The following is a 26,981-nucleotide window of genomic DNA, read 5'->3' as shown; positions in this document are numbered from 1 at the left end:
AAAAGCTGAAAAATCATTTAACAATAAAAAAATAATCGGAAAAATAAGATTATCAGATAAAAACAATGTAGAAAACAGAAAAAATGGCGTGATAAAGAAGCAAACTACGAGCATGTCAGATCCCGGATAAGGATTGTAAATAACATAATAGATGTTAAAGACGATCAGATACTTGCTGAACATACCAAAATAGTTATATGCATATTATAACAAACTATGATAAAGAGTTGTTGAGTTGTTAAAATCAACCAAGAAGCATATTGGAAAATGTGTCAAGTGGATAAGATAATTTATCTGATTCATATACCGTCTATGGTCATGATTTTTTATTTTTTATGGCTTAGTTTGTTTCAGTTGATAAATGTTATTAACCATGTTTTAATTCATTTAAATATTATCAAAATTTCGTACATATATTTTCAACAGTTTAGATTTTTACGTGCAACGCATGTACATTTTTCTAGTATTTACAAAATATGTGTTTCTTACCATAAACCACAACACAAAACAATTACACGGGTTCGTTTATTTTTACGCCTTCGTTCTTATTTTTGCTTCTGGAAATTTCAGCATCACCTGTAAGTTGCATATGGAGAAGGTAAACCGACGTATCTTGGAAATGGATTTTGGTCATCATACCTTTGTCTACGAAAACAAGGCTATCGTTGCCATTGTCCAGTAGCTCCTGTTGTAATTGCTTCGCTGAATCAATTGTGGTGAAGTGCGATTCAATTCTCTCGAGTGGAGAATATCCCTTGGAAGCTCTTCAAGATATCCATCAATAATCTCCAACACTGTTAGACGTTCCAAATTCATAAATCTGTAACTTTTAAGTTCTATTCATGTTATAGCTTTAAACCACGGGAAAGAATGAGTATTAATGTTCCACCAAGAAATGATGGAAACAGGCACTGTTAACTTTAGGCCAGAGAATATACGTCCAAATGAAAAGAAAGATAAGGATTCACAGATGCACTTTGAGGAGAAAATGAACTCTATTCGTGGTGTATAAAACTACTGAATTACATAGCATTTTATACTAAATAAAGCTTAACGGAAAGATCATAAAAAAGAAAACTAAATCAAAAGATACGCTAATCAAAACAGAAAGATAACAAGGAACAGAGGTAAATAGCTTGGGTTGTTTCCGCCTTTCACTGGATCGGGATTTGGGCTATCTTAGCTTGATTTTGTCTGGATTATCTGCTCACATTACTCCCCCTAATCCTGACTTGGCTCCAAATCTCGAACTCCGAGTAGTTGACGCATGGTAGCTAACTTCACTCCAGACAACGCTTTTGTCAATGAATCAGCCCGCTGTTCTCTAGTGTTAACAAACTCCACCACAATCTGCCCGTTCTCAACACATTCTCTGATAAAATGAAACCTTGTATCTATGTGCTTGCTGCGACCATGAAATACTGGATTCTTCATAAGGGCTATAGCAGATTTGTTATCAACAAATAAAGTTACCGGCTTCGGCTCAATATCGGTTAACTCACCAACAAGACTCCTTAACCACAGTGCTTGGCAGGCTGCATCTGTTGCTACCATGAACTCAGCCTCACAAGATGAAAGTGCCACCGTTTTCTGCTTCTGTGAGTTCCAGGACACCAAATTTTCATTAAAGTAGAAAGCCATTCCACTTGTGCTTTTTCTCCCATCACGATCACCGGCTAAGTCACTGTCCGAGTAGCCGAATATACCAAATTCCTGGGGTCCCTTCACATAAGCAAGTCCAAAATGAATTGTGCCTCTCAAATACCTGAGAGTCTGCTTCACCACCTTGTGATGCATTATTGTAGGCCTGTCCATGTATCTGCTTGCCATTCCTACTACGTATGAGATGTTTGGTCGAGTATGCAATAAGTACCTGAGACAACCAATAATACGTCTAAACTCCGTGGCATCAACTGGAGTTCCTTCCAAGTCTTTGTGGAGCCGTGTCTTGGGCTCCATTGGATACTTTGTTGCATTGCAATCTGCCATTTTGAACTCAGACAAGATTCTCCTTGCATAGGCTGATTGTTTAAGTAATATTCGACCCTTCTGTTGTTCCACCTCGAACCCTAAGTAATAAGAAAGAAGGCTCAAGTCACTCATTTCAAATTGTGTCATCATTTGCTGCTTGAAACTATAGATTTCTTCGACGCTTCTTCCTGTTACAATTAGGTCATCAACATATACTCCAACAATCACTCTTGCTTCTCCTTTACTTCTTATGTACACTGCCTGTTCTTGAGTACATTTTCTGAAGCCTAGCTCTTTTAGACTCCTATCCAAACGAATGTTCCAAGCTCGTGGAGCTTGCCGTAAACCATAGAGGGCCTTTGACAGCCTATACACCTTATGCTTCTGGTTTTGTACCTCAAACCCTTCTGGTTGGGTGACATATACTTCTTCTTCTAACTCCCCATTGAGAAATGCTGACTTCACATCTAGATGGTGTACCTCCCAGCTTTGATTTGCAGCAAGTGCAAGGATGACTCGAATAGTATCAAGTCTAGCTACAGGTGCAAAAACCTCTTCGAAATCGATGCCTTGCTTTTGTACGTAGCCTTTAGCCACCATTCTTGCTTTGTTCTTAACGACCTGCCCATATGAATCTTTCTTTAGCTTGAACACCCACTTTAGGCCAATGGGTGTGTGGCCTAATGGGAGCTCAGTTAGGGTCCATGTGTTGTTTTTTTCAATGCATTTCAGCTCCTCCTTCATTGCTTCGTACCAGCAGGTTTCGATTGCAGCTTCTTGGTAACAGGTTGGTTCTTCAAACACCACCATCATCACCTCATTCTCTTCTTCATCGATAGCAACCACTTCCTCAGTATTGGCGTAAATCTCATCAATTGACCTAAAACGGACAGGCCTGTTTCTGGACTCAGGGGTGATTGTCACCAGGGGCGGTGTAGCCTCATGGGCGTTTGGGGGCGGTGTATCCTCATGGGCGTTTGACTGAAGTATAGGTGAACCTAACATTTCTGTCCCTGGTGATGTGACATATTCAGCGTCTGCATTATCAATTGATTCATCAGAATAGAATGCATCCAACATGATGAACTCTGACGATGGCCTTTCATTGCTAGCACCTGTATCCCATGACCACTTGAGACTTTCTTGAAAAATGACATCTCTGCTTACCTGTAGCTTGCTATGGCTTGGGTCAAACAGGCGACGAGCTTTGCAACCTTCCTCTACACCCAAATATACCATGGGCGAGCTTCTGTCATCAAGTTTCTTGAGATGAGGAACTGTGTTTTTCGCATAGGCCACACAGCCGAACACTCTCAAGTGTGCGAGGTGAGGCTTTCTTCCCATCCATGCTTCAAATGGTGTGCGCTCTCCCAGTGCCTTGGTTGGGAGACGATTCAGCAGATACACGGCATGTCTAACTGCCTCTCCCCAGAATTTTGCAGGTACATGCATGCTTTTGAGTAGAGATCTTGTCATGGCCATCACTGTGCGGTTACGGCGTTCCACAATGCCATTCTGTTGCGGTGTGTAGGGAGCTGTGAGGTGCCTCTCAATCCCTTCTTCTTCACAGAAACGGGTGAATTCAGTGGATAGGAACTCGCCACCGCGGTCCGTCCGGAGTGTTTTGATTTTGTACTCAGTCTTGTTCTCTGTCAGAGACTTGAATTTTTTGAATGTCATGAAAGCATCATTCTTTGCTGTCAAAACATACACCCACATCCACCTAGTGAAATCATCAACAATTAAAAGAAAATACTTATTACCACCGAGTGTACATGGTGAGATTGGCCCACAAATATCAGCATGGAGGAGTTCCAATGGCTTCTCTGCTCTGTATTTTGTTTGGTACGGGAACGTCAACCTTGAATGCTTGGCTATCACACACGCCTCACATAACTTGTTTGGCTGGGATAACGATGGGACACCTACTGCCATTTTCTTCTCCCCCAAGAGCTTCAAGTCAAGGAAGTTGACATGGCCGAGTCTCGCATGCCATAACCACGCTGGGTCATCTAGGCTTGCTAGGAGGCAAACCTGCTTGAACGTTTTCAACTTTATCTTGTACAAGCGATTTTGTGTTCGTTTTACCAACATCAAGAGCTTCCCACTCCTGTCAAACACCTTCATGGTATCTCCTCCCATGTGTACCTCGTTCCCGGCTTTTGTCATTTATCCAAGACTTATAATATTACTACAAAGTTTGGGAATGTAGTATACCTCTTGGAGAACTTTCTGATCGCCATTCTTGCAATTAAACACAACCGTCCCTTTTCCCATGATCTGGATAGTTGATCCATCGCCGAACTTCACCCTCCCGGTGACAGCTTCATCCAATTCTTGGAACTTCTCGCGATGTCCGGTCATGTGATTGCTTGCACCGTTGTCAAGGTACCAGACGTCTTCGTTTTCTCCATTCTTGTCACCACGGTACATTTCTGGCACTAACCTATCTTCGCTGAGTAGTATAGCATCCTGCTGCTCATGCCTAGTGTGCGTCACCTCCTGGGATACGGCCATCATCAATGCTGGCTCTTCATCAGTGGCGCGAGTGAGATGTGCTTCATCTTCACGACGCTTGCTGCGGCATTTAGACGCATAGTGTCCCATTTTCTCACAATTGAAACACTTTATGTGACTCTTATCACGAGTACCACTGCCAGTGTTGTTAGTTCCTCCTGTATCATCTTTGCGCAGCCCACCACGACCACGACCGCGCCCTCGTCCACGCCATTTGGCACGATCAGGGCCGCTGGACCCACGCCCCTTTCCTCCTAACGAGGTGTCACCGTTACTCCCCTTCTGTCTCGCTTGCCACTCGGCATGAGTGAATAAAAGTTGACCCTCATTACCGTTGGTGTTGCCACGTAATCGCATTGTTCGTTCCTCAAACGCCTTTAATCGCCCTATAGCTTCTTCAAATGGCATGGTCTCGAGGTCGTAAAACTGTTCGATCCCAGCCACGATGGGGAAGAATTTTTCAGGAACGGAGTCGATCAGCTTCTTGACCAGAGAGGAGTCTTCAAGTGTATCACCAAGAGTGGAAAACTTGCTGGTTAATGCACTGAGTTTTCCAGCGAATTCATCAATCGTCTCGGTCTCCTTCATCCGAAGGGAATCGAATTCGCTCTTTAGTGTCTGTACACGCGCTTTCTTGACTCGATCACCACCCAGGTACCTCGTCTTGAGACTAACCCAGGTTTCCTTTGCTGACTTCTTCTTTGCGATCTGGAGCAGGATGTCTTCTGGAACACACTGCAAGATGTATGCCCGCGCTGTCTTATCCTTTTTTCCATCCACTCGTGCTCCTTCCGTCGGCTCCACCGCCTCCCAAACTCCTTGAGCATCAAGGATCTCCTCTGTCTTTATTGCCCATGTTGCGTAATTGTGGGGGGTCAGCATTGGATAGTGAAACGACATTCCGCCGTTTTCTTTCGCTGTATTCTGGTGGGTAATCGACATTTTAGTGAAGCTGTGAATGCTTGGACGTTTCTACACCTGAAGCTGTGATACCAATTGTTAACTTTAGGCCAGAGAATATACGTCCAAATGAAAAGAAAGATAAGGATTCACAGATGCACTTTGAGGAGAAAATGAACTCTATTCGTGGTGTATAAAACTACTGAATTACATAGCCTTTTATACTAAATAAAGCTTAACAGAAAGATCATAAAAAAGAAAACTAAATCAAAAGATACGCTTATCAAAACAGAAAGATAACAAGGAACATAGGTAAATAGCTTGGGTTGTTTCCGCCTTTCACTGGATCGGGATTTGGGCTATCTTAGCTTGATTTTGTCTGGATTATCTGCTCACAGGCACGTCGACATTTGCTCATAAATTTTTCATTTTCCTTTTCTGTCATCCATTTCAAATTCTTGTGAAATACCCAAAAAAAAAGTGTTTGTTTCTTGGATTCTCTCAAGAAAATGTATCTCAACATATCATGGATGAAGCATGTCTTAAACCTACCATCATACCTTCTTCTGTTCACCTGAACAAGATTTGTGCCAATAAGGTCCTCCAAATGATTCTCGGTCACTTCTTCCAAGCTCTTTAGCCTTCTAGGTCGGATTAATCCAAAACCATATCAAATTCTTAGCGGGAATCTTCTGGAAAAAGTCCGATATAAAGGAAACAGAGTTTCAGATGCTCGGGCAAATGATTATGACTCAAAGCAAATATGTTTTGACATTATCCTGTTCTTCCATCACAACTGAACACACTTTCTGCAATTTTTTTCCACGCTTACAGTGTCATGTTCATCTTTGATCATAGGCCTGCTAGCTACGACAACTATTGCAAGAGGTAGTCTTGGACACTTAAATGCTATTTGCTCGCCAATTGGCTCGAATTCAGGAGGGTGTATACAACTCATTAATCGGGATTTTGGAACAAAGTAGCTACTTCCCAACATTCATCTGGGCTCAAGCGAGGCAAGAATTGGGATTGAGTATCTGGACTTGGAAATTATGAAACATTTGTTTTGTTTGGTTTCACATAAAAAAGGAAAAGAAAATTCAGGTACAAATATTTTATTTAGCTCCCAACACGCTAATTCATATATCAGTAGCAACAAATTTCATGAAAAATATTATCCATCGCAACAAATTTATTATTATTATTAAATATGTTGCGATTGAAATTAAATTAATAATTATAGGTTAAATAGAAAATAAATAATGTAAATTTAATAATAGAATGAAAATATTATAATACAGCGTAAGTTTCATCGATACTATTCTAAAGTTAAACCTCTTATTAGTGTATTGATAAAAATCTACTATTTTTATTCTCCTTAATTTTCTCTCTTCAATCCTCTCACATCTCTTTAATTTTCTCATTTCAATCCTCTTATATCTCTAATTTTTCAATCATCCAACTAAATAATACAAAATATTTAATAATTAACATATATTATAGATATTTATATTTTATATTTTTCATTCGAATTAAATTAATAATTAAAAATTATAATAAATAATAGTAATAATAATAATATATTTGAATTAAATTAAATATTTAAAATAATAATAAAGAATATAATAATAATAATAATAATAATAATAAGCTTATGTGGACAAGTGTCCATCACAAAATAATAATAAATAATAATAGTGCTTGTACACGTCTGTAAGCGTGGACGAGCGCGAGCGTCCGCGCTTTGTCCACGATTTGTGAACGCAGATTATAGTAGTTTTGAAAAAAAAAATTAAATTTTTTTTTAAATTTTTTTTTACATTAATTATAAAAAAAACCCTGTAATCTCGACCTCTGTATGCCACGAAACTGCTCATCCATTCTTTGTCATAACCATGGTTCGCCGGAACAGGAACGGAACGGCCGGAACGGATGCAACCTTGACGAGGTTCCGGGGTGTGTAGGTTGATGGCTTGTATCGGCGTTTCATATACCGAAAACGGGGATTTAACGGCGGAACGGAACGGGACACGCGGAACGGCACAGAACGGAAGGGATTTGTAGGTTGATGGCTCGTATATAAATGTTTGTTTTCATCAACTTATATTTCATTTATCATTATTATTTTATTATCACATGATATGAGTAATTTATTAAGCTTAATATTAATTTCACTATGAACTTTGGAAAGCAAAGCACATCGGTTGATGTGAGATGGTGAATCTTGAGGCTTCTTCCCGCTGCATCCATCAATGAAAGACTAATAAAGAAGAGAGCACAAGTCAACTATTTATATTGAGAAATTTTCATTACAAAGTGTGAAAAAACTAAGTTAATTATAAAATATTTCTATTTTAATTGATGTTAAATAATTTGTAACTTCACTTTATATAAAATTTGATGCTTATTATTAGTCCATCACTCTAAATTGATTCAAATTTGTGCGAACTTATATATATATCCAATCGAAAATATTTTAAAGTTTTAATTAATTAAATACAAATAATTTTTAATAGTATATTTAATTTTTGATATGGTTGGAAATATTATAATATAATGACGATATAAATTGTGTTCAATAAATTGTTAATAAAATTTTAAAAATATTTTAAGTTCTTATTTACATCAAATAATCAATTTAAATGATATTTATTTTAATTTTCATATTTCTAAATATTTTTCAAAATTTTTAATTTTTATATATTTATAATTTTTTTTTTAAATACTCGTTCCGCGAAATTTCATTGTAACTGGAACGATAGCATCCGTTCCGATCTCCGTGACCGCGACAGCGAACCATGGTCATAACCCTGTCCCGAGGAGTCAAGGAGTCCATCATACTGAGGTAATCGTACATAATCTGGATGTCTCCTTTCCTGAAGTGCTGCTCGGAGTCGCATGTATGCTAGTGGGAGCTAGAGATCATTCAACAGCAAGACCTACAAGACAACTGTACCTTTGAAACAATGTAGTTTCGAGCTCTGCAAGCCGTATCTTGAAACTGCTTGGCAGTGTTTTATCATAAGCGAGCCAAGACTCCAACCACTCGACTTGGTCGTGCATAGTTCGAATAAACAACATAAAACCTTTTCCCCGAGCCAAAGTCACATCATGGAAGAACAACATCACATGCAGAACCAGCAACATCGACGCCAACAAATTAAGTTCCCCACATCATTTTCTTCCAATACAACCGGATCTATTTGAATGATGTTATGAGCCCAGGTCAGTTGGGTCCAGTTAGTGCAGATTCCAAGAGCCCAGAAGTTGTTGACAGTGAAAGGCCCAAGCCCAAGATTATGAACGTGTATGTTAGGAAGAGGAAGGGAAATACACGGTGAGAATAGGTTGTAAAATATGAGGGGTTGGATACAGAAAACATTCAGTTATTGGTCTTGTTGAGTGAGTTATTAGCATTCTGCTAAGGAGAGTGAGATTGTACAGATCAATTATTCTCTGGATTTCTTATTTCACTTAATACAATATTTCATTTCTCGTGATTAACCCTTCTTCTCTATTTGAATTGCATATTATTGTGCGAGTCATAACAAATGAGTATGGACATTCATTCAAAAATGAGAACTTGCAAGTTGCAAAACATTTCTTTCTCCTGCATTATACCACTATTCTCAAATGTTCTGTATCATAAGATAATCTGTATTCAAAGCAAGAACCAAATCAAGAAATTATTTCTCAAATAAAGTTTTCTTTGTCAACAAATCCTACAAAATGGCCATTAGTTTTATTATCGTTATATTTATTGATGCATATCTAGCTCTGAATATTCAATAGAATAGTCGAGTACCTGTAATACATGCAAAGACAAGTTGATATAGTACAAAAAATTAGTTTTTGTTATCCTCTAAACTAAAAGATGTAACAATTTTTTTTTTTTGGTGAAAACAAGATTTAAGCCCCGGAAACATCATATACATTTAATGAAAGCTGAATTTAACCGAGATAATGAATTTCATTGTCATAATTAAAAGGAAAACAGTAAAACATAATACACTTACATGCATAAAAGTAAAACATATACTACCTTCTAAATCAAGAGTTTCCTCCACCTCCTGGTCCACCTCATCTTCAGTCACCCTTCTTCTAGCTTCATCTTGTCTCTGTCTGGCCTTTTCCTTCTTTCACTGTTCTTCCCCTTTTTTGGCATCACTATTTTGAAATGATCTAGCATTTCTTGTAGTTAGGTGCCGAGGATATCTTGAAGATCGTCAATGCGAGCCCCAATTCATTGTTCAGTTTGAGTTAATTGTCCAAGCAGTGTGACTATTGCATCGTTGGTGTGCTTTTTCGAAGATTTGAACTCATCCATGAATAATTTGATGTCTAGTTTGAGTTCAGACACACTTTGCATCATAGCTTGGCAAAGATCAGACACACCAACACCAGAGGCTATCCGAATAGCATCAAAGTCGACCATGAGGTTGAATACTTTCTCAAGACATGGGAATTCACCTCTGTAAAGTGTGCATCGTCCTCAATTTGAGCATTGGTGCGTGAAGGTCCAGCTTCATCATCGTTGATTTCGATCGATAATATCCACTTTTGGTGTCCATCTCTACATTTTCCATATCATCGGCTCCAGATGTGCCCTCGCGGTTATTGTGAAAACCCAACTAGGCAACTTCAAGTTGATGAGTTATTAATTTTAGGTGTACATATTTTAAGTGGGATTATTTTTAATATAACATTTTGAATATACAAATCTTGAATATGCAAGGGATTTTTTTGTGGTACTTTGGAAATACAATCTTTGATATCTCTACTCATGAATATGCATATATATTTTCGAAAATATGCAAGGAAGTTAACAAGATTTGGAATATCATGCAATTAGATGGAATAAGGCATGCACAATTCAAACAAATTTCGAAAATCACCCACAAAATATTCTTGCCTAAATATTGTGCTGCCTAAATATTGGATTATATTCAAGCTTAAGCTACAAGAAAGGAAGCAAATCCTCCCCTCCTTTGCACCTCATTTTCGAGCCATTAGATTAAGATGGTGGGGAACTCGATTTGGTAGAAAAATCAGCAGCCATGGAATGATTTTTGGAGCCAAAAATGTGAGATTTAGGCCAATTTTGGGCATGATTTGAGTGCCATAATTAATTCCCTTCTCCTTCCCTATAAATACCACACCATACCTAGCCATTCCACACACTAGAAATCCAAAAATCCCTTGCTGAATTCGAAATTCAGCAACTCCCCCTAGCCGAAACTCTACCCAAATATCGTCCCGAAAATCGTCCAAGAAATCGAGCCGGAGCGCTACCCGGACGAGGAACGCGAAGTGATCCAAACCAAACCGTACACTCCACGTTTTTAGTACATCCAAACACTGTAATTGGGCTGTTTTAAAGGTTTAAAATTTCGGATATATGCATATATGATTTTTCTGTATTTTTGAAAATACAGTCGAGTACATGTTCTTTTCTACTCCTTTTCTTGTGTCGAATTGTCGTATTGTTTTAAGCACTGTGAGGAGTCGACTGTATGTGGATGAAAATCCCAACCATGACGTACCATTACGCGGTGGAGGATATAACCTCTATACGGCCTCGCCCCCTTAGAGGAGTAAAAATTAGGGACTGACGTCAGTAAACCATAGAAAGTTAGATAAATCACAGTGGCTGGTAAATGCTATGCATGTTTATGAAGTATGTATGCAAGTCATGTGTTTCGAAATTTATGCATGTTGTTTTTATTGTGCTCGATATTCCCTCACTTGCTGAGTATTCCCAAATACTCACCCCCCTTACAACCCTCCCCAGATAAGCCCGAAGAACAGATTGAGGAGGAAGAATCCGAGCAGTTTTGGGGATGGTGAATGCTCAAGGAATTCGGTCATGTTTAATTTTTTATTATTTAGACTTACGTTTCCGCATTTAACTCTGTCGTCTTTTTGAGATTTCGGTTTTGTAAGGACAATGTTTATTTCGTTGAAATTATGATATATAAACTGGTTCGGTTTATACTGTGCTACGAAAGCCTTGTTGTTTCGATTGTGTGATTGTTAAACAACGTCGGTGTCAATCTCGAGTTTCGGGCGTGACATTTAAGTGGTATCAGAGCCGCCAGGTTCATAATCCGAGTGGGAAAAAATCGATTTTCAAAAAAAAAATCGTCGGTGGAATTTTAACTCGAGGCCGATGCTATCCCCTCCAAAACGGCCCAACGAACGAGATTCATGACCCTAAAGTCGTGAGGTAGGGCCTGAAATCGCGAAATTCCTCCGTTTAGGCCTCCGAAACGTCGTTTTTGCCGTTTTAGGAAATATTCGTAGACCCTATAACTTCTCGTAGGAAATTCCGAATTTGATTCCGTCAATTGTTCTGGAATTCTCTCGACATATGCTTCGAACCTATATGTCAAATTCCAAACTTTCCATTTTTGGAAAAAAATATATATTTATTTAAATTTCGAAAATTTCATATATATTGCATATTCTCACTTGTTATATACTGTCTATTTCGGATTCTGAGCATTTCCATTCTTTTGATTTCAGGAAATGGCTCCATCTACCCCTATGCGACCCCACACCCGTGCCCAAGCTGCCATTCGTCTGAAGGAGCTTGCCCTTCACTATCAGTCCTGTTAGATTCGGCGACTTAGAGCCAGATTGAGTGATAGGAGGAGTGGGGTCAAAACCTTAGCCGCTGAGAAAGAGGAGATTCAGGTCCGCCTTAACCAGTCGATCTATCAGGGCGAGCTAGTTAGGGGTGATAACATGGATCTAAGAGATGTCATAGAACAGTGCAAGTATCAGCATGGGAAGCTACGAGAGGATGCGGAACGCTATCGCAAGGAGCTGGAGGAAGAGAAACAACAGAATGCCAAAGGTAAGAGGAGGGTGGAATATTCGTGTGAGGCCATGAACAGCCTCGCATATGTAAACCAACAGCTGGAAGCTCTAAAGGACCAACTCAAACAGAAGAAACAGTATCAACTGCAGTATCAGCAGCATTGGAACGATGAGATGGAAGTGGCTGAGGCAGAGATTCAGGGACTTAAGGCTTAGGTGACACAGCTCACAAAAGAGAACGCCCGGCTCACCCACATGGTGGAGATACTACAAGAGGAAGAGCCGGAGGAGGAGCCGGAATAAGAGGAGCCGATAGAGATCGATGAGCCTATAGCTGCCATAGGAGATGGAGAGATAGATGATTAGAGTTTCTTAGTGACCTTTCCTTATTACTAGGAGTTTATCTTTCCATTGTTGCTATTTTATTTCAGTCAGTATGATTTATTTCCATTCAGTACACTTAGTTCATTCAGTTGTTTCTTTACATTCAAAAATTAGTAAAATTATGATTATTTATTAATCTCAGTCGTTCATCTATATTCAAGTTATGTTTACTTATTAACTTTAGTTGTTCCAGCATAACTCATTTATCCAATCTTTACGTTATGCACGTCAAATTCTTAGAAGCGTTTAACTTGTAGGAAATGGTCGGTAGACTACCAAGACAAAACCGCAATCCCCGTTATGCTAACAACAACAACAGTGCCAACGACGAAGGCAACGTACCTCCACCTCAGTTCAGTCTTAATCAAGCATACTTGATGGCCATAGCCACGATCGGGGCGACAACACTGCAAGGGTTAGTGAACCCGAACTCCAATCAACCACCACCACCTCCACCGCAGCACGGAGTCAAGTTCCACTATGAGTCACTGCGCAAGAACAGGTGTCCAACTTTCAATGGCGCTGCTGACCCTGAAGTTATCCAGAGTTGGCTAAAAAGCGTGGAGACTCAGTTGAGACTGTTGGAACTCCCGGATGCACTAAAAGTGGACGTGATAGTGCCGTTCCTAGAAGATTGAGCAGGCAAGTGGTGGGAAGCAATCTCGCCAGCCATGACAGCTGCAGGACCAATCACGTGGCAACGTTTTAGAGAAGCTTTCCTTCCTGAAACAGTATTATCCAGCCGAGGTCAGACTGTAGAAACTGAGCGAGTTTGAAAATTTCAGTCAAGCTCCAGATATGTCAGTTGTGGAGTACACCTCTCAGTTCAATGCCCTTGGCTCTTATGCTCCAGCAATTATAGCGGTTGAAGTTCTGAAATTGCACCGCTTTAAGAAGGGGTTGAACAGCAGGATCCAATCAGCTCTAGCGGTCTACCAACCTGCCAACTTTTCAGACTTGATGGGTGCGGCTATCCGATCCGAAACTGATATTCGTTGGAGAGAAAGGAAAACAGGAACAAGCGACCCCCTGTCAGCCAACCTTCTCAGGGCATACCAATGTTCAAGAGGCCCAATCAGTCGGGTGGACCTCCCTCAGGGCAATTCCCCACCAATAACCATCAAGGGCTCAAGCCATGCCCAACTTCCGCCTTCAAGCACTCCGGGGAATGCCGAAGGGCCAGCGGTATATGCTTTGGATGTGGAAAATCGGGGCACAGGATTGCAGAATGTCCTTTCGCCGCCAACCGACCAGCAGGGCCGAACAGAGGAACTGGGCCAATTGCGGGAGCAGGGCCTAGTAAATCAAAGAAGGACAAACCGAATGCCAGGGTGTGTGCCATCACGCAAGAGGAGGCAGACGACGCGAATGATGTCGTGTCAGGTACCATATTTTTTCAGCAAGTGCCTGCTTATGTGTTATTTGACTGTGGTGCTACACATTCCTTTATGTCTAAGAGATTTGCTAAGAAGCTAAAACGTAAGCCCGTTAAGCTAACTGAATTCTTCCGAATAGCCACACCTACTAGTAGAGCTACTGAAACTGACGAGATTTACAGAGATTGTAAAATCAGTATTAGTGATCAGACTTTTACCGCCGACTTGATATAGTTGGTCATGGTCGATTTCGACGTAATCTTAGGAATGTATTGGTTAGTGAGAAACAGTGCGATGGTAGATTGTAAAGGAAAGAGAGTCAAACTCCAAACCCCAGATCAGGAAGAAGTCGTGTTTCACGGCAAATCCAAAGACCGGAAGTTGCTGCTCTCCGTATCTCAAGCTTGGAGAACCATGAAATCCGGGGAAGGCATCTACCTAGCAATGGTCAGTGAAGTAAGAGAAGAAGTCGAGCTGAAACTGGAGGACATCCTGAGAGTGAGAGAGTTCCCATATGTTTTTTCAGAAGAACTCTCGGGGACGGTCCCGAACCGCGAAGTGGAGTTCGAGATCAATCTGGTTCCCGGTGCTGCTCCAATCTCTAAGGCACCCTACAGAATGGCACCAGCTGAACTCAAGGAGCTGAAAGAACAACTCCAAGAATTGCTAGATAAAAAAGGCAAATTCGACCGAGTGTGTCCCCGTGGGGAGCTCCAGTCCTCTTCGTGAAAAAGAAAGACGGGAGTATGAGATTGTGCATCGACTACAGAGAATTGAACAAGATCACAATCAAGAACATGCACCCTTTACCTCGGATAGACGATATGTTTGATCAGCTTAAAGGAGTCGTCGTCTTTTCTAAACTGGATCTGAGGACAGATTATCACCAGTTGAAGGTCAGGGCTGAAGATATCCCCAAGACAGCCTTTTGGACAAGGTATGGGCATTATAAATTCACAATGATGCCTTTTGGTCTGACCAACGCACCGGCATCATTCATGGATTTGATGAACAGAGTATTCAATCCATTCCTGGATCAGTGCATAGTGGTATTCATCGACGATATTCTCGTCTATTCGCCCGACGAGATGAGCCATGAAGAGCACCTCCACCTTGCTCTGTAGACTTTAAGAGAGAATAAGCTCTATGCTAAGTTCAGCAAGTGTGAATTCTGGCTAAGGAGTGTGTCATTTCTGGGACACGTGATCTCGAGAGAAGGAGTGTCAGTGGATCCAAGAAAAGTAAAGGCAATTACCGAGTGGCCGAAACCTAAGAACGCCACCGACATCAGAAGCTTTCTTGGATTGGCAGGTTACTACCAGAAATTTGTCGAAGGGTTCTCCTCGATAGCCGTGCCACTGACGAGACTCACACAGAAGAATTCTAAATTCATCTGGAATGAGGATTGCGAGAAGAGTTTCCAGACACTGAAATAGAAACTCGCGTCCACACCAGTGTTGATCTTGCCAGCAGAGAATAAAGATTTCACTATCTACAGTGACGCCTCTAAAGACGGTTTAGGATGCGTACTCATGCAAGAGGGAAGAGTGATTGCTTATGCATCAAGGCAGTTGAAACCGCACGAGCAGAACTACCATACTCGTGATCTGAAACTAGCAGCGGTTGTCTTCGCCTTAAAGATTTGGAGGCACTACCTCTATGGTGCTAAATGTGAAATCTTCACAGACCATCAGAGCCTAAAGTACTTGTTCACCCAAAAGGAACTGAACATGAGGCAACGGCGATGGATCGAACTCCTGAAGGACTATGACTTGACCATAAGTTACCATCCGGGTAAATCAACCAAAGTGGCCGATGCGCTAAGTCGGAAGGGCCCAAGCAAGATAACTCTAGCTTCCCTCTCGGCACAGCCATGTCTGCAATATACCGTCAAGTTAAACCAAGATCGAGACCCGGTACTGACCAGATTTAAGGAACAAGTCAGAGAAGAGAAGTCTCAGGTTCCATCAGATTGATGACAAGGGAATTTTGTGGATGAAAGGAAGGCTATGTAAGCCCGACAGCGACAACCTTCGCCAAGAGATAATGACAGAGGAGCACAAGTCAAAATTCTCAGTCCATCCAGGCAGTACAAAAATGTACAGGGACCTCAAGAATAGTTTCTGGTGGAATGATATGAAAAGAGATGTAGCGGAATTCGTCTCCAAATGTCAGGTATGCCAGCAGGTCAAAGCAGAACACCAGCGGCCTGGAGGATTACTGCAACCTCTGGAAATTCCCGAGTGGAAATGGGAGCATACTTCCATGGACTTTGTGGTAGGATTGCCAAAGTCTAGCCAAAGCCACGACGGTATATGAGTGATCGTGGACAGACTCACGAAGACCGCACACTTCCTACCCGTCCGCATGAATTACAATCTCGACAAATTGGCTTCACTGTACATGGACAACATTGTGAGGCTGCATGGAGTGCCAGTGAGCATCCTATCTGATAGAGACTCGAGGTTCGTCTCGCGCTTTTGGAAGAGCTTTCAAGAGGCCATGGGAACGAAAGTTACCCTAAGTACGGCCTATCATCCGCAAACCGATGGGCAAACGAAAAGAACCATACAGACCTTAGAAGATATGCTGCGAGCATGCGCTCTTGAATTCAGTAGTAACTGGAGCACTCATTTACCCTTAATTGAGTTCGCTTACAACAACAGCTATCATCGCAACATTGAAATGGCTCCATACGAAGCTCTGTATGGAAGGAAATGTCGATCACCACTTTATTGGGATGAAGTGGGAGAGAAAGCTATAGTGGGACCCGAATTAGTACAGATGACAGTAGACAAGGTCAAAATTATTCGAGAAAAGCTCAAGGCAGCTCAAGACCGACAGAAGAGCTGGGCAGATCTTAAAAGAAGGCCTGTAGAGTTCATTGTGGGCGAGAAGGCTTATGTGAAAGTCTCGCCTATGAGAGGAGTTGTCAGATTCAGTAAAGCCGGGAAGCTGAACCTTCGATATGTTGGACCCTTTGAAATCTTAGAAAAAGTGGGCACGCTAGCATGCAGACTGGCACTGCCACCGAACATGTCAAGAATCCACAACGTGTTCCATGTGTCCCAACTGAGGAGGTACGTTCCAGACCCAAGTCATGTGTTGGAGGTAGAACCACTCTTAATCGAAGGGAACTTGGGAGAAGAACTGAAATACGAGGAAGTCCTCATCAGAATTGTGGACACCAAAGAACGAGTTCTTAGGAGACATATCATTCCCTACGTCAAGGTACAGTGGTCCAACCACACAGAGCGAGAAGCAACTTGGGAAGTTGAAGAAAATATGCGAAAGGAATATCCTTACCTGTTCGGGGACCTAGCCAACTCAAGTTTCGAAGACAAAACTCCTTATAAGGAGGGAGGGATGTGAAAACCCAACTAGACAACTTTAAGTTGATGGGTTATTAATTTTAGGTGTACATATTTTAAGTGGGATTATTTTTAATATAACATTTTGAATATACAAATCTTGAATATGCAAGGGATTATTTTGTGATACTTTGGAAATACAATCTTTGATATCTCTACTCGTGAATATGCATATTTTCGAAAATATGCAAGGAAGTTAACAAGATTTGGAATATCATGCAATTAGATTGAATAAGGCATGCACAATTCTAGCAAATTTCGAAAATCACCCACAAAATATTCTTGCCTAAATATTATGGTGCCTAAATATTGGATAATATTCAAGTTTAAGCTACAAGAAAGGAAGCAAATCCTCCCCTCCTTTGCACCTCATTTTCGAGCCATTAGATTAAGATGGTGGAGAACTCGATTTGGTAGAAAACTCAGCAGCCATGGAAGGATTTTTGGAGCCAAAAATGTGAGATTTAGGCCAATTTTGGGCATGATTTGGTGCCATAATTAATTCCCTTCTCCTCCCCTAAAAATACCACACCATACCTAGCCATTCCACGCACTAGAAATACGAAAATCCCTTGCTGAATTTTGAAATTCAGCAACTCCCCCTAGCCGAAACTCTACCCAAATATCGTCCCGAAAATCGTCCAAGAAATCGAGCCGGAGCGCTACCCGGACGAGGAACGCGAAGTGATCCAAACCAAGCCGTACACTCCACGTTTTTAGTACATCCAAACATTGTAAGTGAGCTGTTTTAAAGGTTTAAAATTTCGGATATATGCATATATGATTTTTCTGTATTTTTGAAAATACAGTCGAGTACATGTTCTTTTCTACTCCTTTTCTTGTGTCGAATTGTCGTATTGTTTTAAGCACTGTGAGGAGTCGACTGTATGTGGGTGAAAATCCCAATCATGACGTACCATTACGCAGTGGGGGATATAACCTCTATACGGCCTCGCCCCCTTAGAGGAGTAAAAATTAGGGACTGACGTCAGTAAACCATAGAAAGTTAGATAAATCACAGTGGCTGGTAAATGCTATGCATGTTTATGAAGTATGTATGCAAGTCATGTGTTTCGAAATTTATGCATGTTGTTTTTATTGTGCTCGATATTCCCTCACTTGCTGAGTATTCCCAAATACTCACCCCCCTTACAACCTTCCTCAGATAAGCCCGAAGAACAGATTGAGGAGGAAGAATCCGAGCAGTTTTAGGGATGGTGAATGCTCAAGGAATTCGGTCATGTTTAATTTTTTATTATTTAGACTTACGTTTCCGCATTTAACTCTGTCGTCTTTTTGAGATTTCGGTTTTGTAAGGACAATGTTTATTTCGTTGAAATTATGATATATAAACTGGTTCGGTTTATACTGTACTACGAAAGGCTTGTTGTTTCGATTGTGTGATTGTTAAACAACGCCGGTGTCAATCCCGAGTTTCGGGACGTGACAGTTAGGAAGAATGGAAGATGCATCTTTCGGGATATCAAACTCGACCGATTGAGGAGAAAGAACAAAAGAGTCTTCTTGTTCAGCGATTGACTGAGAAGGTGATGATTTCGGAGCATCTTATTCAAAAATTGTCTAAGGAGTTGTACTTTTGGGATCGGTTGTCTTGAGCAGTGTCCATGTAAATGGACCAGTCACCAAAGAGGTCGAAGTTCGTCATAGACTTCAGCATATCAACCAGTGAGTTCAGAAAGACCTCAAGTAATGATGTATTCATACCAACAGTAGAAGATAAAGGACCCATTCCAATTTTGTTCGAGATAGGAGAGGAGAAAAGTACCTCTGGCTGGGGCTACTCAGCAACAGTCAAAGGTTCACTGTCGTCATTCAACCGGTTAGAGCCAATAGGATTTATGGCAGTTGCTTCAACTTCTTTTGTTGTTTCTTCTTCCTCGGCCTCTTTTATTCTTCCACGCCATCTCGTTGAGCATGGCAAGAGCTTCACTAGCTTAAATCTCAATTGTTTTGGTTAAATGTTGCTTGAGCATCTCAAACTCCCTAATCTTATTTTGAATTTTGGAGGCGATGGTTAGAAAATCAAATTCTAACAAGGAGATGATTGCAAAATCAGGAGTGTTTTGACTTGTAGGATCAAAATTTGTTTGCTTATGAATGATGATCAGTCGCAGAAGGCTTACCCTAATCTGGAATTCAATAAAAACCGCTGGCCAAGAACTGCCTCAGTTTCAACAGTCTCAGCCTAGTCCATCATCTGGCCTTCAAGATTGGCCAGTTCCTCAAGTAGATCTTCCACATGGATATGGTCCTGAACAAGACAGAGGTGCGATATTCATACCACATGTCATATTTCTTCATCTTCCGAGCCACAGCCTTCATCGCTTGAGGCAGTGTTAGAAAGACATAGGCCCGGATAGCTGTAAGAGGCTTTGTGGGCAGTTGCACATTCCCTTTTTCCTTGTCCTTGGTGTCACCGGTGGGACAACAGAGGCGGTGAAAGGCGACTTCACCTTTAATGATGTGAATTCTAGCCATCGGTCGTGTGGGATGGACTTCTGGGATTGGCTCTGGTTGTGCTACTTAAGATAGATTCTTCATGAACTTGATTTTCTTCTGGCCGCTTATCTTCCACTGACCGCTTTTGGTCTTCAACATTTGATCATTTGGATGTAGCGGTTGGAGTCTTTGGTTTGGTAAACATTTGTTAAGAGGGACGTTCTCCTGATTATCCTCATTGTCGCTCACAATGCAAACCATCTTCATTTTTACCGGTGCCCTAGTTGGTGCTTATTTCTTCTTTTGGGTTCTTCTTTAACACCTTTCTCCACCTTAATCTGCATCAAATAAACTGCGGTTCAGAAAGTCAGTAATGGTCTCAACATCAAACCATTTCTTCGGGTGCAATGACTCAGTAATGCCAAATGTAACATTCAAGAGGCCAAGTAGATAAAAGATCCGAACCCATTATATTGACCCTTTTCCCTTGGTTATATCAAAGTGAGTGCAACACCTATCCTTGAAGCAACCTCTTCCATGTATTGGAACTTCTCATAGGTGATTTTGTCGTATGCCCCAACTTTGACCAATAGTATATACTGCGTCTTTAGGTCGTGCTTCTATCCTAGTTTTGAAATAGGACTATCGGCCAAAGAAAACTCAGTACTCCAAATATCAACATTCTTATCTGGAAGATGAGAGACTTTTGCCAAACCGATGGTAGGAAATTCCACTCTTTCCCCGAAAAACTGTTGGGAAATGATGTAGTTGCTTCCTCTGATGGTGCAGATGATGTTGTCGTGCTCCATCCTGGTGGAAGCAAAGAACTGATTGACAAAGCGAGGTTGAAGACAGAGCCATAAGTGAGAAACTTCCTCGGATCGGAAGCTTCGAGCATTTCCAGAACAGAGTAAACGGACTCATTCTTCATAGAGAAAAGGGCTTTGAAGTTGATGGCAAGACAAGTCTTCTTTATTGACATCTTGACAAGTCTTCCAGATTGACATCTTGGATCTGTTAGAAGAATGCTAAGAACAAGTAAAAATCACGAAATATTTTGGAGAGTAAGAAGACAAATTTGTGAGCGTAAATAGTTTCAAACGATGAAGATGAAATATATATGATTTCATGAGACAACCACAACAGAACACGTGGTAGCACAGTTGTAGTTTGATTTTCGAACTTTTTATAACGTTCTGCCGAAGTGGTTAAAATTAAGGCAAAAACTTGTGTGAGACGGTCTCACGGGTCGTATTTTGTGAGACGGATCTTTATTTGGATAATCCATGGAAAAGTATTACTTTTTATGCTAAGAGTATTACTTTTATTGTGAATATGGGTAGGGTTGACCCGTCTCACAGATTGTGATCCGTGAGACGGTCTCACATGAGACCTACTCTAAAATTAATCGCATGTTTAAGGGTCTTAAATACACGATTAATGCATTAAAGAGTAATTGCTGGTTAAAAATAAATAAGAACAATTTTTCCCTCGAATCAATTTAAAAATATTAAAGAAGACATTAAGTGACAGCGGTCGGATAAAATTTGTTTTAAAAGTTGGTCACTTTGAGACTTTGACCTTGGTTTTATTATTGACAAAAACTTGTGTGAGACGGTGTCACGGGTCATATTTGTAAAACGAATATATTATTTGGGTCATCCATGAAAAAGTATTACTTTTATGCTAAGAGTATTACTTTTTATTGTGAATATCGGTAGTGTTGACCCGTCTCACAGATTAAGATCTGTGGGACGGTCTCACATGAGACTCACTCTTTCTTATTTTATTACTAATTTATCTACTTAAAAATAGTGTATTTTTAAATTTATAAAAATTGTTTTGGTATTTCGATATAATACCGAAATTTTCATATAGATATCATACCAACAATTTCGGTATCATTATCATATTATACCAAAATTAACGAATAGCGGGAATCAACAATTTCGACACGGTAAAGTCGAGATATCGAAGTTCCCAATAGTTTTCAACCCCTAATTATTCATACAATTAAATGTTGACACATTATAGCAAATATATTGTGTAATTATATTATTTATGTATTTAGACTGAGTGTGAAAAAAATCTCGGTACCCTGGAATGGAATATACAAATATGGTTATCAGTTTCTCATGTCAGTATCGTACATCACTATCATTTCTTCAGTCATTATATAATAAAATCCAATACCATCACCTATCATATTTTAACTTTGGCCTATAATATATATATATATATATATATATATATATATATATATATATATATATATATATTATACCAGTTATCGTATTAATATATTAAAAATTCAATATCACTCCCCCATAATCATAATTTTTACAATATATACTTGTGTTTTATAGCCATCGTTTTATAATTAATAGATAATAATTTATATTACGCCGTAGGGATGAGGTTGGTCGACACCGACATTGATTTCTAATTTACATTCGAAAACAACAAGCCTCATATATATATGTATGTATATCAGTTATCGTATTAATAATTAAAAAATTCAATATCATCCCCCTATCATATTTTTAATATATACTTGTGTTTATGCACATGAGTATAAAATAATGATAATAATTTATGTCACGCCGTAGGGACGAGGTTGGTCGACACCGGCATTACTCTCTAATTTACATTCGAAAACAACAAGCCTCAGAAAGTACAAAAACTCAGAAATCAGTCTTTTTATTCATAATACTGAATGTTTCATCGTTTGATACAAACTCAAATAACAAATGTTTTACAGCGAAAATGTAAAACCAGACATATCAAACTAAAATATATATTCCTACCATTAGTTCACTATGTTTCAGTAATTCAAAAATCAGATATCATAAATCAAAAATACATATATTTTGCTTCAACACGGAAATTATCAAACTGGTTTTAAGATATTTATACATAAGTCCACTTACCGTAATTTGCTAGAAAGTTTCGGTTGAAGTCTGAAATCTGCTTGTTCTCGCTACTGGATTTTTTTGCTCCAAAAAAGGCACTCTCTTAGCACGGATTTCAAATGATAACTCAAGATTTGTGTAACACCAATTCACAGATTTGATGGTGTTATTTATAGGTAAAATTCTGACTGTTAGCCTCCCAATTAATAGCCATAATTTGTCATGATATGTCATTAACAGCTTTTATTTTATATTAAATACTTCAGTTACAAATCATAAGCTGAATCAATAACTCTCTGCTGGAATCTCGCGTTACTGAACTCTTCTGTTACTGGATTATAGCTGCTGAAAAAATATCAGCTTCTAAAATATTAGTTGCTGCTGAGGTTGTTAGCTTCTGCTTTGCATTGCTGGTGAATATTGCTAGATGCCGCTGGAAATTCAGATCCTCACAATTTATATAAGTAAAATGATATTATTATTATTTTTTAATTTCATAAAATATTAAATTTATGTCTTTTTCTCTAATTATAAATGCACGTGATAAATTTGAGTAAAAGTTTGTACGAAAAATTTAATAAGAATTGATAATGAGTAAAATTGATAAATAATTTAGATAAAAACTAAATAAACATGTGAATGTTAGCATCATTTATTACGCCATTGAATATATAATTAAAAGAATACAACAAAGAAAATCGTTTTCAAATTCTTACACTATCTCAGGCTGCCAGCACTCAGACTCGGCAGATATACCTATGGGTAGTATAACCAAAAAAATTTTTTATCCAAAAACTTAGATTTTTATAATAAATCTCCAATATATTATTTTTCGTAACAAAACCTTCTACATTTGTGAACAATGAAAATTTTAATTTTCGAGAGAGTAGGTTTTTTGTGAGACGATATTATGAATCTTTATTTATGAGACGGGTCAACCATACAAATATTTACAATAAAAAATAATACTCTTAGCATAAAAAATAATACTCATGGATGGCCCAAAAAAGAGATCTGTCTAACAAAATACGACCTCGTGAGACCGTCTCCCACAAGTTTTTGTCTTTTTGAAGATGCTTTTAGAAAAATATTTTTAGAGAAAAATAATATTAATATAAAACAATTGAGTTTATTTATAAATAAATATTCTAAGTTATGTATTTGAATCCAAAAAAATCAAAACTATATGTTTATATCACATATCATTATAGTTCTTTACTTGAAAATAAACATATTAATCAATAATTTCTCATAATTATGTTATAGTTTAGATTAAGTAAATAATTTATGAATTATAATTCATTTGATTAATTATATAAATTCTTTTAGGTGTTTACTATATTGTTTCAAATAATTTATGTTATAAATAATATAAATATAAATAATTTCTAATTAAGAACAAAATTTTCATTTTCCTACTAAAATGAGGATAATATAATAGATAAAAAAATAAATTGTGGTATAGCCAATCGCGAAATTTTAATATTGTTCATATTCGATTCTATAATATAAATGCTAAATATTATTCGGTTACGTGTCAACTATATCAAATTCAAAAACTAATTAAAAAACATTATGAAACTCGAAAAGATGTTTTTTCTTTTTTTAAAAAGTGACAACCATGAATCTTCAAAATTCATTCCGTCCAAAAATTTTAGCCACGTTTTTATCCCCATTATAATTTAAGTCATGGTATTCGAAGTATGTATGATGTGAGACGATATTACAGATTTATTTCGATGAGATGTATCGGTCTGCTTCATAAATAAATCACAAAATAATATTTTCGACATAAAAAATAATATTTTGTCATGAGTCAGATATAAGATATGTCTCACAAAATTGACCTATGAGACGATCTCATAAGATTTTTTTATATATATTATTAAATGGTTCCAGCACTACCACATGAAAGCAACGACAAATTTTTCGATAAGGAAATAATATTAGGCTCTTTCAACTAAAAATTGATTGGATATTTTGAATTTTAATGGCCATTTTATTTTAGAAAAAATAATTTCTAGCTGTACATCGTCAAACACAAAATAATTTATCGAGCACATCATATTTTTTTAAAATTATTGTCAAATACTGTGCTATTATTTTGAACCCAAAATTATACTTTAATAATTGTAATAAAAAAATTGATACTTTAATAAACATGTGATAAATGTGGGCTGCAATGAATAGGAGATTATACACCGACGAGAAACTTAAAACTATTGGATAAAAAAATAACACAAAAATTCAAAAAATATTATTTCATGAATCGATTTTGTAAAATAAATTTAAAATCTAATTTTATTATTAATAAAAAATATTATTTTTCAATTATCATGAGTCTCCGTTTCATGGGCTACTCAAATAATGAAATTATGATAAAAATTGAAATTTATTCATAAATAATTTATTTTCGAAGTGTACCGCAGAGCAATTATTGTTGCCAGCCTAAGTATTGAAGTTATCTGCACGTACAATTATTGTTGCCTCTGCGCGCATGAATTAATCGTGCATATATAAATTATTTAATATATAGATATATATATATATATATATATATATATATATATATATATATTTTAGGTAACTCAAGCTAGAAATTGGAGCACTATATATACATTCACAAATTCAGCAATCTTTCATAAACACTTGATCAATTATCCCATTGAAGCCCGAAGAAATATGTCTTCTGAGAATCCTTCGAAGCTCCCATTGAAAGAAATACCAGGAAGCTATGGCGTACCCTTCTTCGGGCCGATTAAGGACCGTCTAGACTACTACTACAATGAGGGCACGGATGAGTTCTTCAAGGCCCGGATGAAGAAATACAACTCCACGGTGTTTAGGATGAACAGCCCTCCAGGGCCGTTCAATGCCCATGATTCTAAAGTCATCGTTATACTTGATGCAGTTAGCTTCCCTGTCCTTTTCGACACGTCGAAAGTCGAAAAGAGAAACATTTTTACGGGCACTTACATGCCATCCACTCATTTCAATGGTGGATATCGTGTTTGTTCATACCTCGATCCTTCGGAAAGCAAACACGAAATCCTCAAGGGATTCTTTTTATCATTACTGGGGAGGTTGCACAAGCAAATTATACCCACATTCCGGATCTCGGTTTCGAGGCTTTTCACTGACCTCGAGACCGAGCTATCTGATAAAGGGCAAGCAAGTTTCAATACCATTAGTGATAAGATGTCATTCGATCTCTTGTTCCGCTTGTTTGCGAATACGAGCTCGTACGATACTAGTGTTGCGGCAGATGGTAACACAAATCTTGATAAGTGGCTGTTTTTCCAGCTTGCACCTTTGGTGCCATTAAACTTGAAGTTTTTACCGAAGTTCATGGAGGATTTCCTGCTCCACACATTCCCTTTGCCTTCTTTCCTCGTGAAATCGGGGTACGAAAAAGTTCGACAGGCCTTCAATAAGGCGGCCAAGGAGTTACTCGATGAGGCGGAGAAAGACGGGATCAGCAGGGAGGAGGCTTCTCATAACTTACTTTTTCTCACAGGGTTCAATGCATATGGTGGCACCAAGATTTTGTTCCCAGCGTTGCTAAAGTACGTCGGGACCGGTGGATCGGATTTACACAAGCGGCTAGCTGATGAGATCCGGGGCGTCGTAGCGGATGAAGGTGGGATAACCTTAGCGGGGATAAACAAGATGAGCTTGGCAAAATCAGTGGTATGGGAGGCTTTGAGGATCGAGCCTCCTGTCACATCTCAATATGGTAAGGCTAAAGAGGACATAACGATCACGAGTCACGACGCATCGTATATCGTAAAAAAAGAGGAAATTATTTTCGGGTATCAACCCATTGCGACCAAGGACCCCAAGATATTCGTGAACCCTGAAGAGTTCGTAGCTGATAGGTTCGTCGGAGACGGGGAGAAGTTGATCAAGTACGTTTATTGGTCGAACGGGAGAGAAACCGATGACCCAACTGCTAGCGACAAGCAATGCCCGGGTAAGGACATGGTGGTGTTGTTCTCAAGATTGATGCTTGTTGAATTTTTCCTACGATATGATACGTTTAAGATCGAAGTCGGGAAGCTCCTTCTAGGGTCATCTGTCACCTTCAAATCCTTGACAAAAGCCGCTTAATATATCATATATATATATATATAGATATATATATCGTTTAAATTTGTTTGCCATGTTTTATTTGAGTGCTTGTTTGTACGATGTGGAAGAAAATAAGAAGCTGGAGATGTAATATATTCCGCTTTTGTCTGAGCAAAACGATTCTGTGTTTTCAGTGA

General features: G+C 38.8%; 1 protein-coding gene across 1 annotated transcript; it reads left to right on the top strand.

Moving 5' to 3' along the window:
- LOC140827610 (allene oxide synthase 3-like) lies at positions 1-26,981 on the top strand. Its single transcript, XM_073190361.1, has 2 exons — positions 1-4; positions 25,385-26,981. Exon 2 carries the CDS (start codon positions 25,396-25,398, stop codon positions 26,821-26,823), a length of 1,428 nt encoding a protein of 475 aa, XP_073046462.1. The 5' UTR covers positions 1-4; positions 25,385-25,395; the 3' UTR covers positions 26,824-26,981.

This window comes from Primulina eburnea, chromosome 1 (assembly GCF_022965805.1).
Source record: "Primulina eburnea isolate SZY01 chromosome 1, ASM2296580v1, whole genome shotgun sequence".
In the NCBI taxonomy this organism is placed as follows: domain Eukaryota; kingdom Viridiplantae; phylum Streptophyta; class Magnoliopsida; order Lamiales; family Gesneriaceae; genus Primulina; species Primulina eburnea.
The sequence above is the reverse complement of the archived record's forward strand: the minus strand, read 5'-3'. Positions and strand labels throughout refer to the sequence as shown.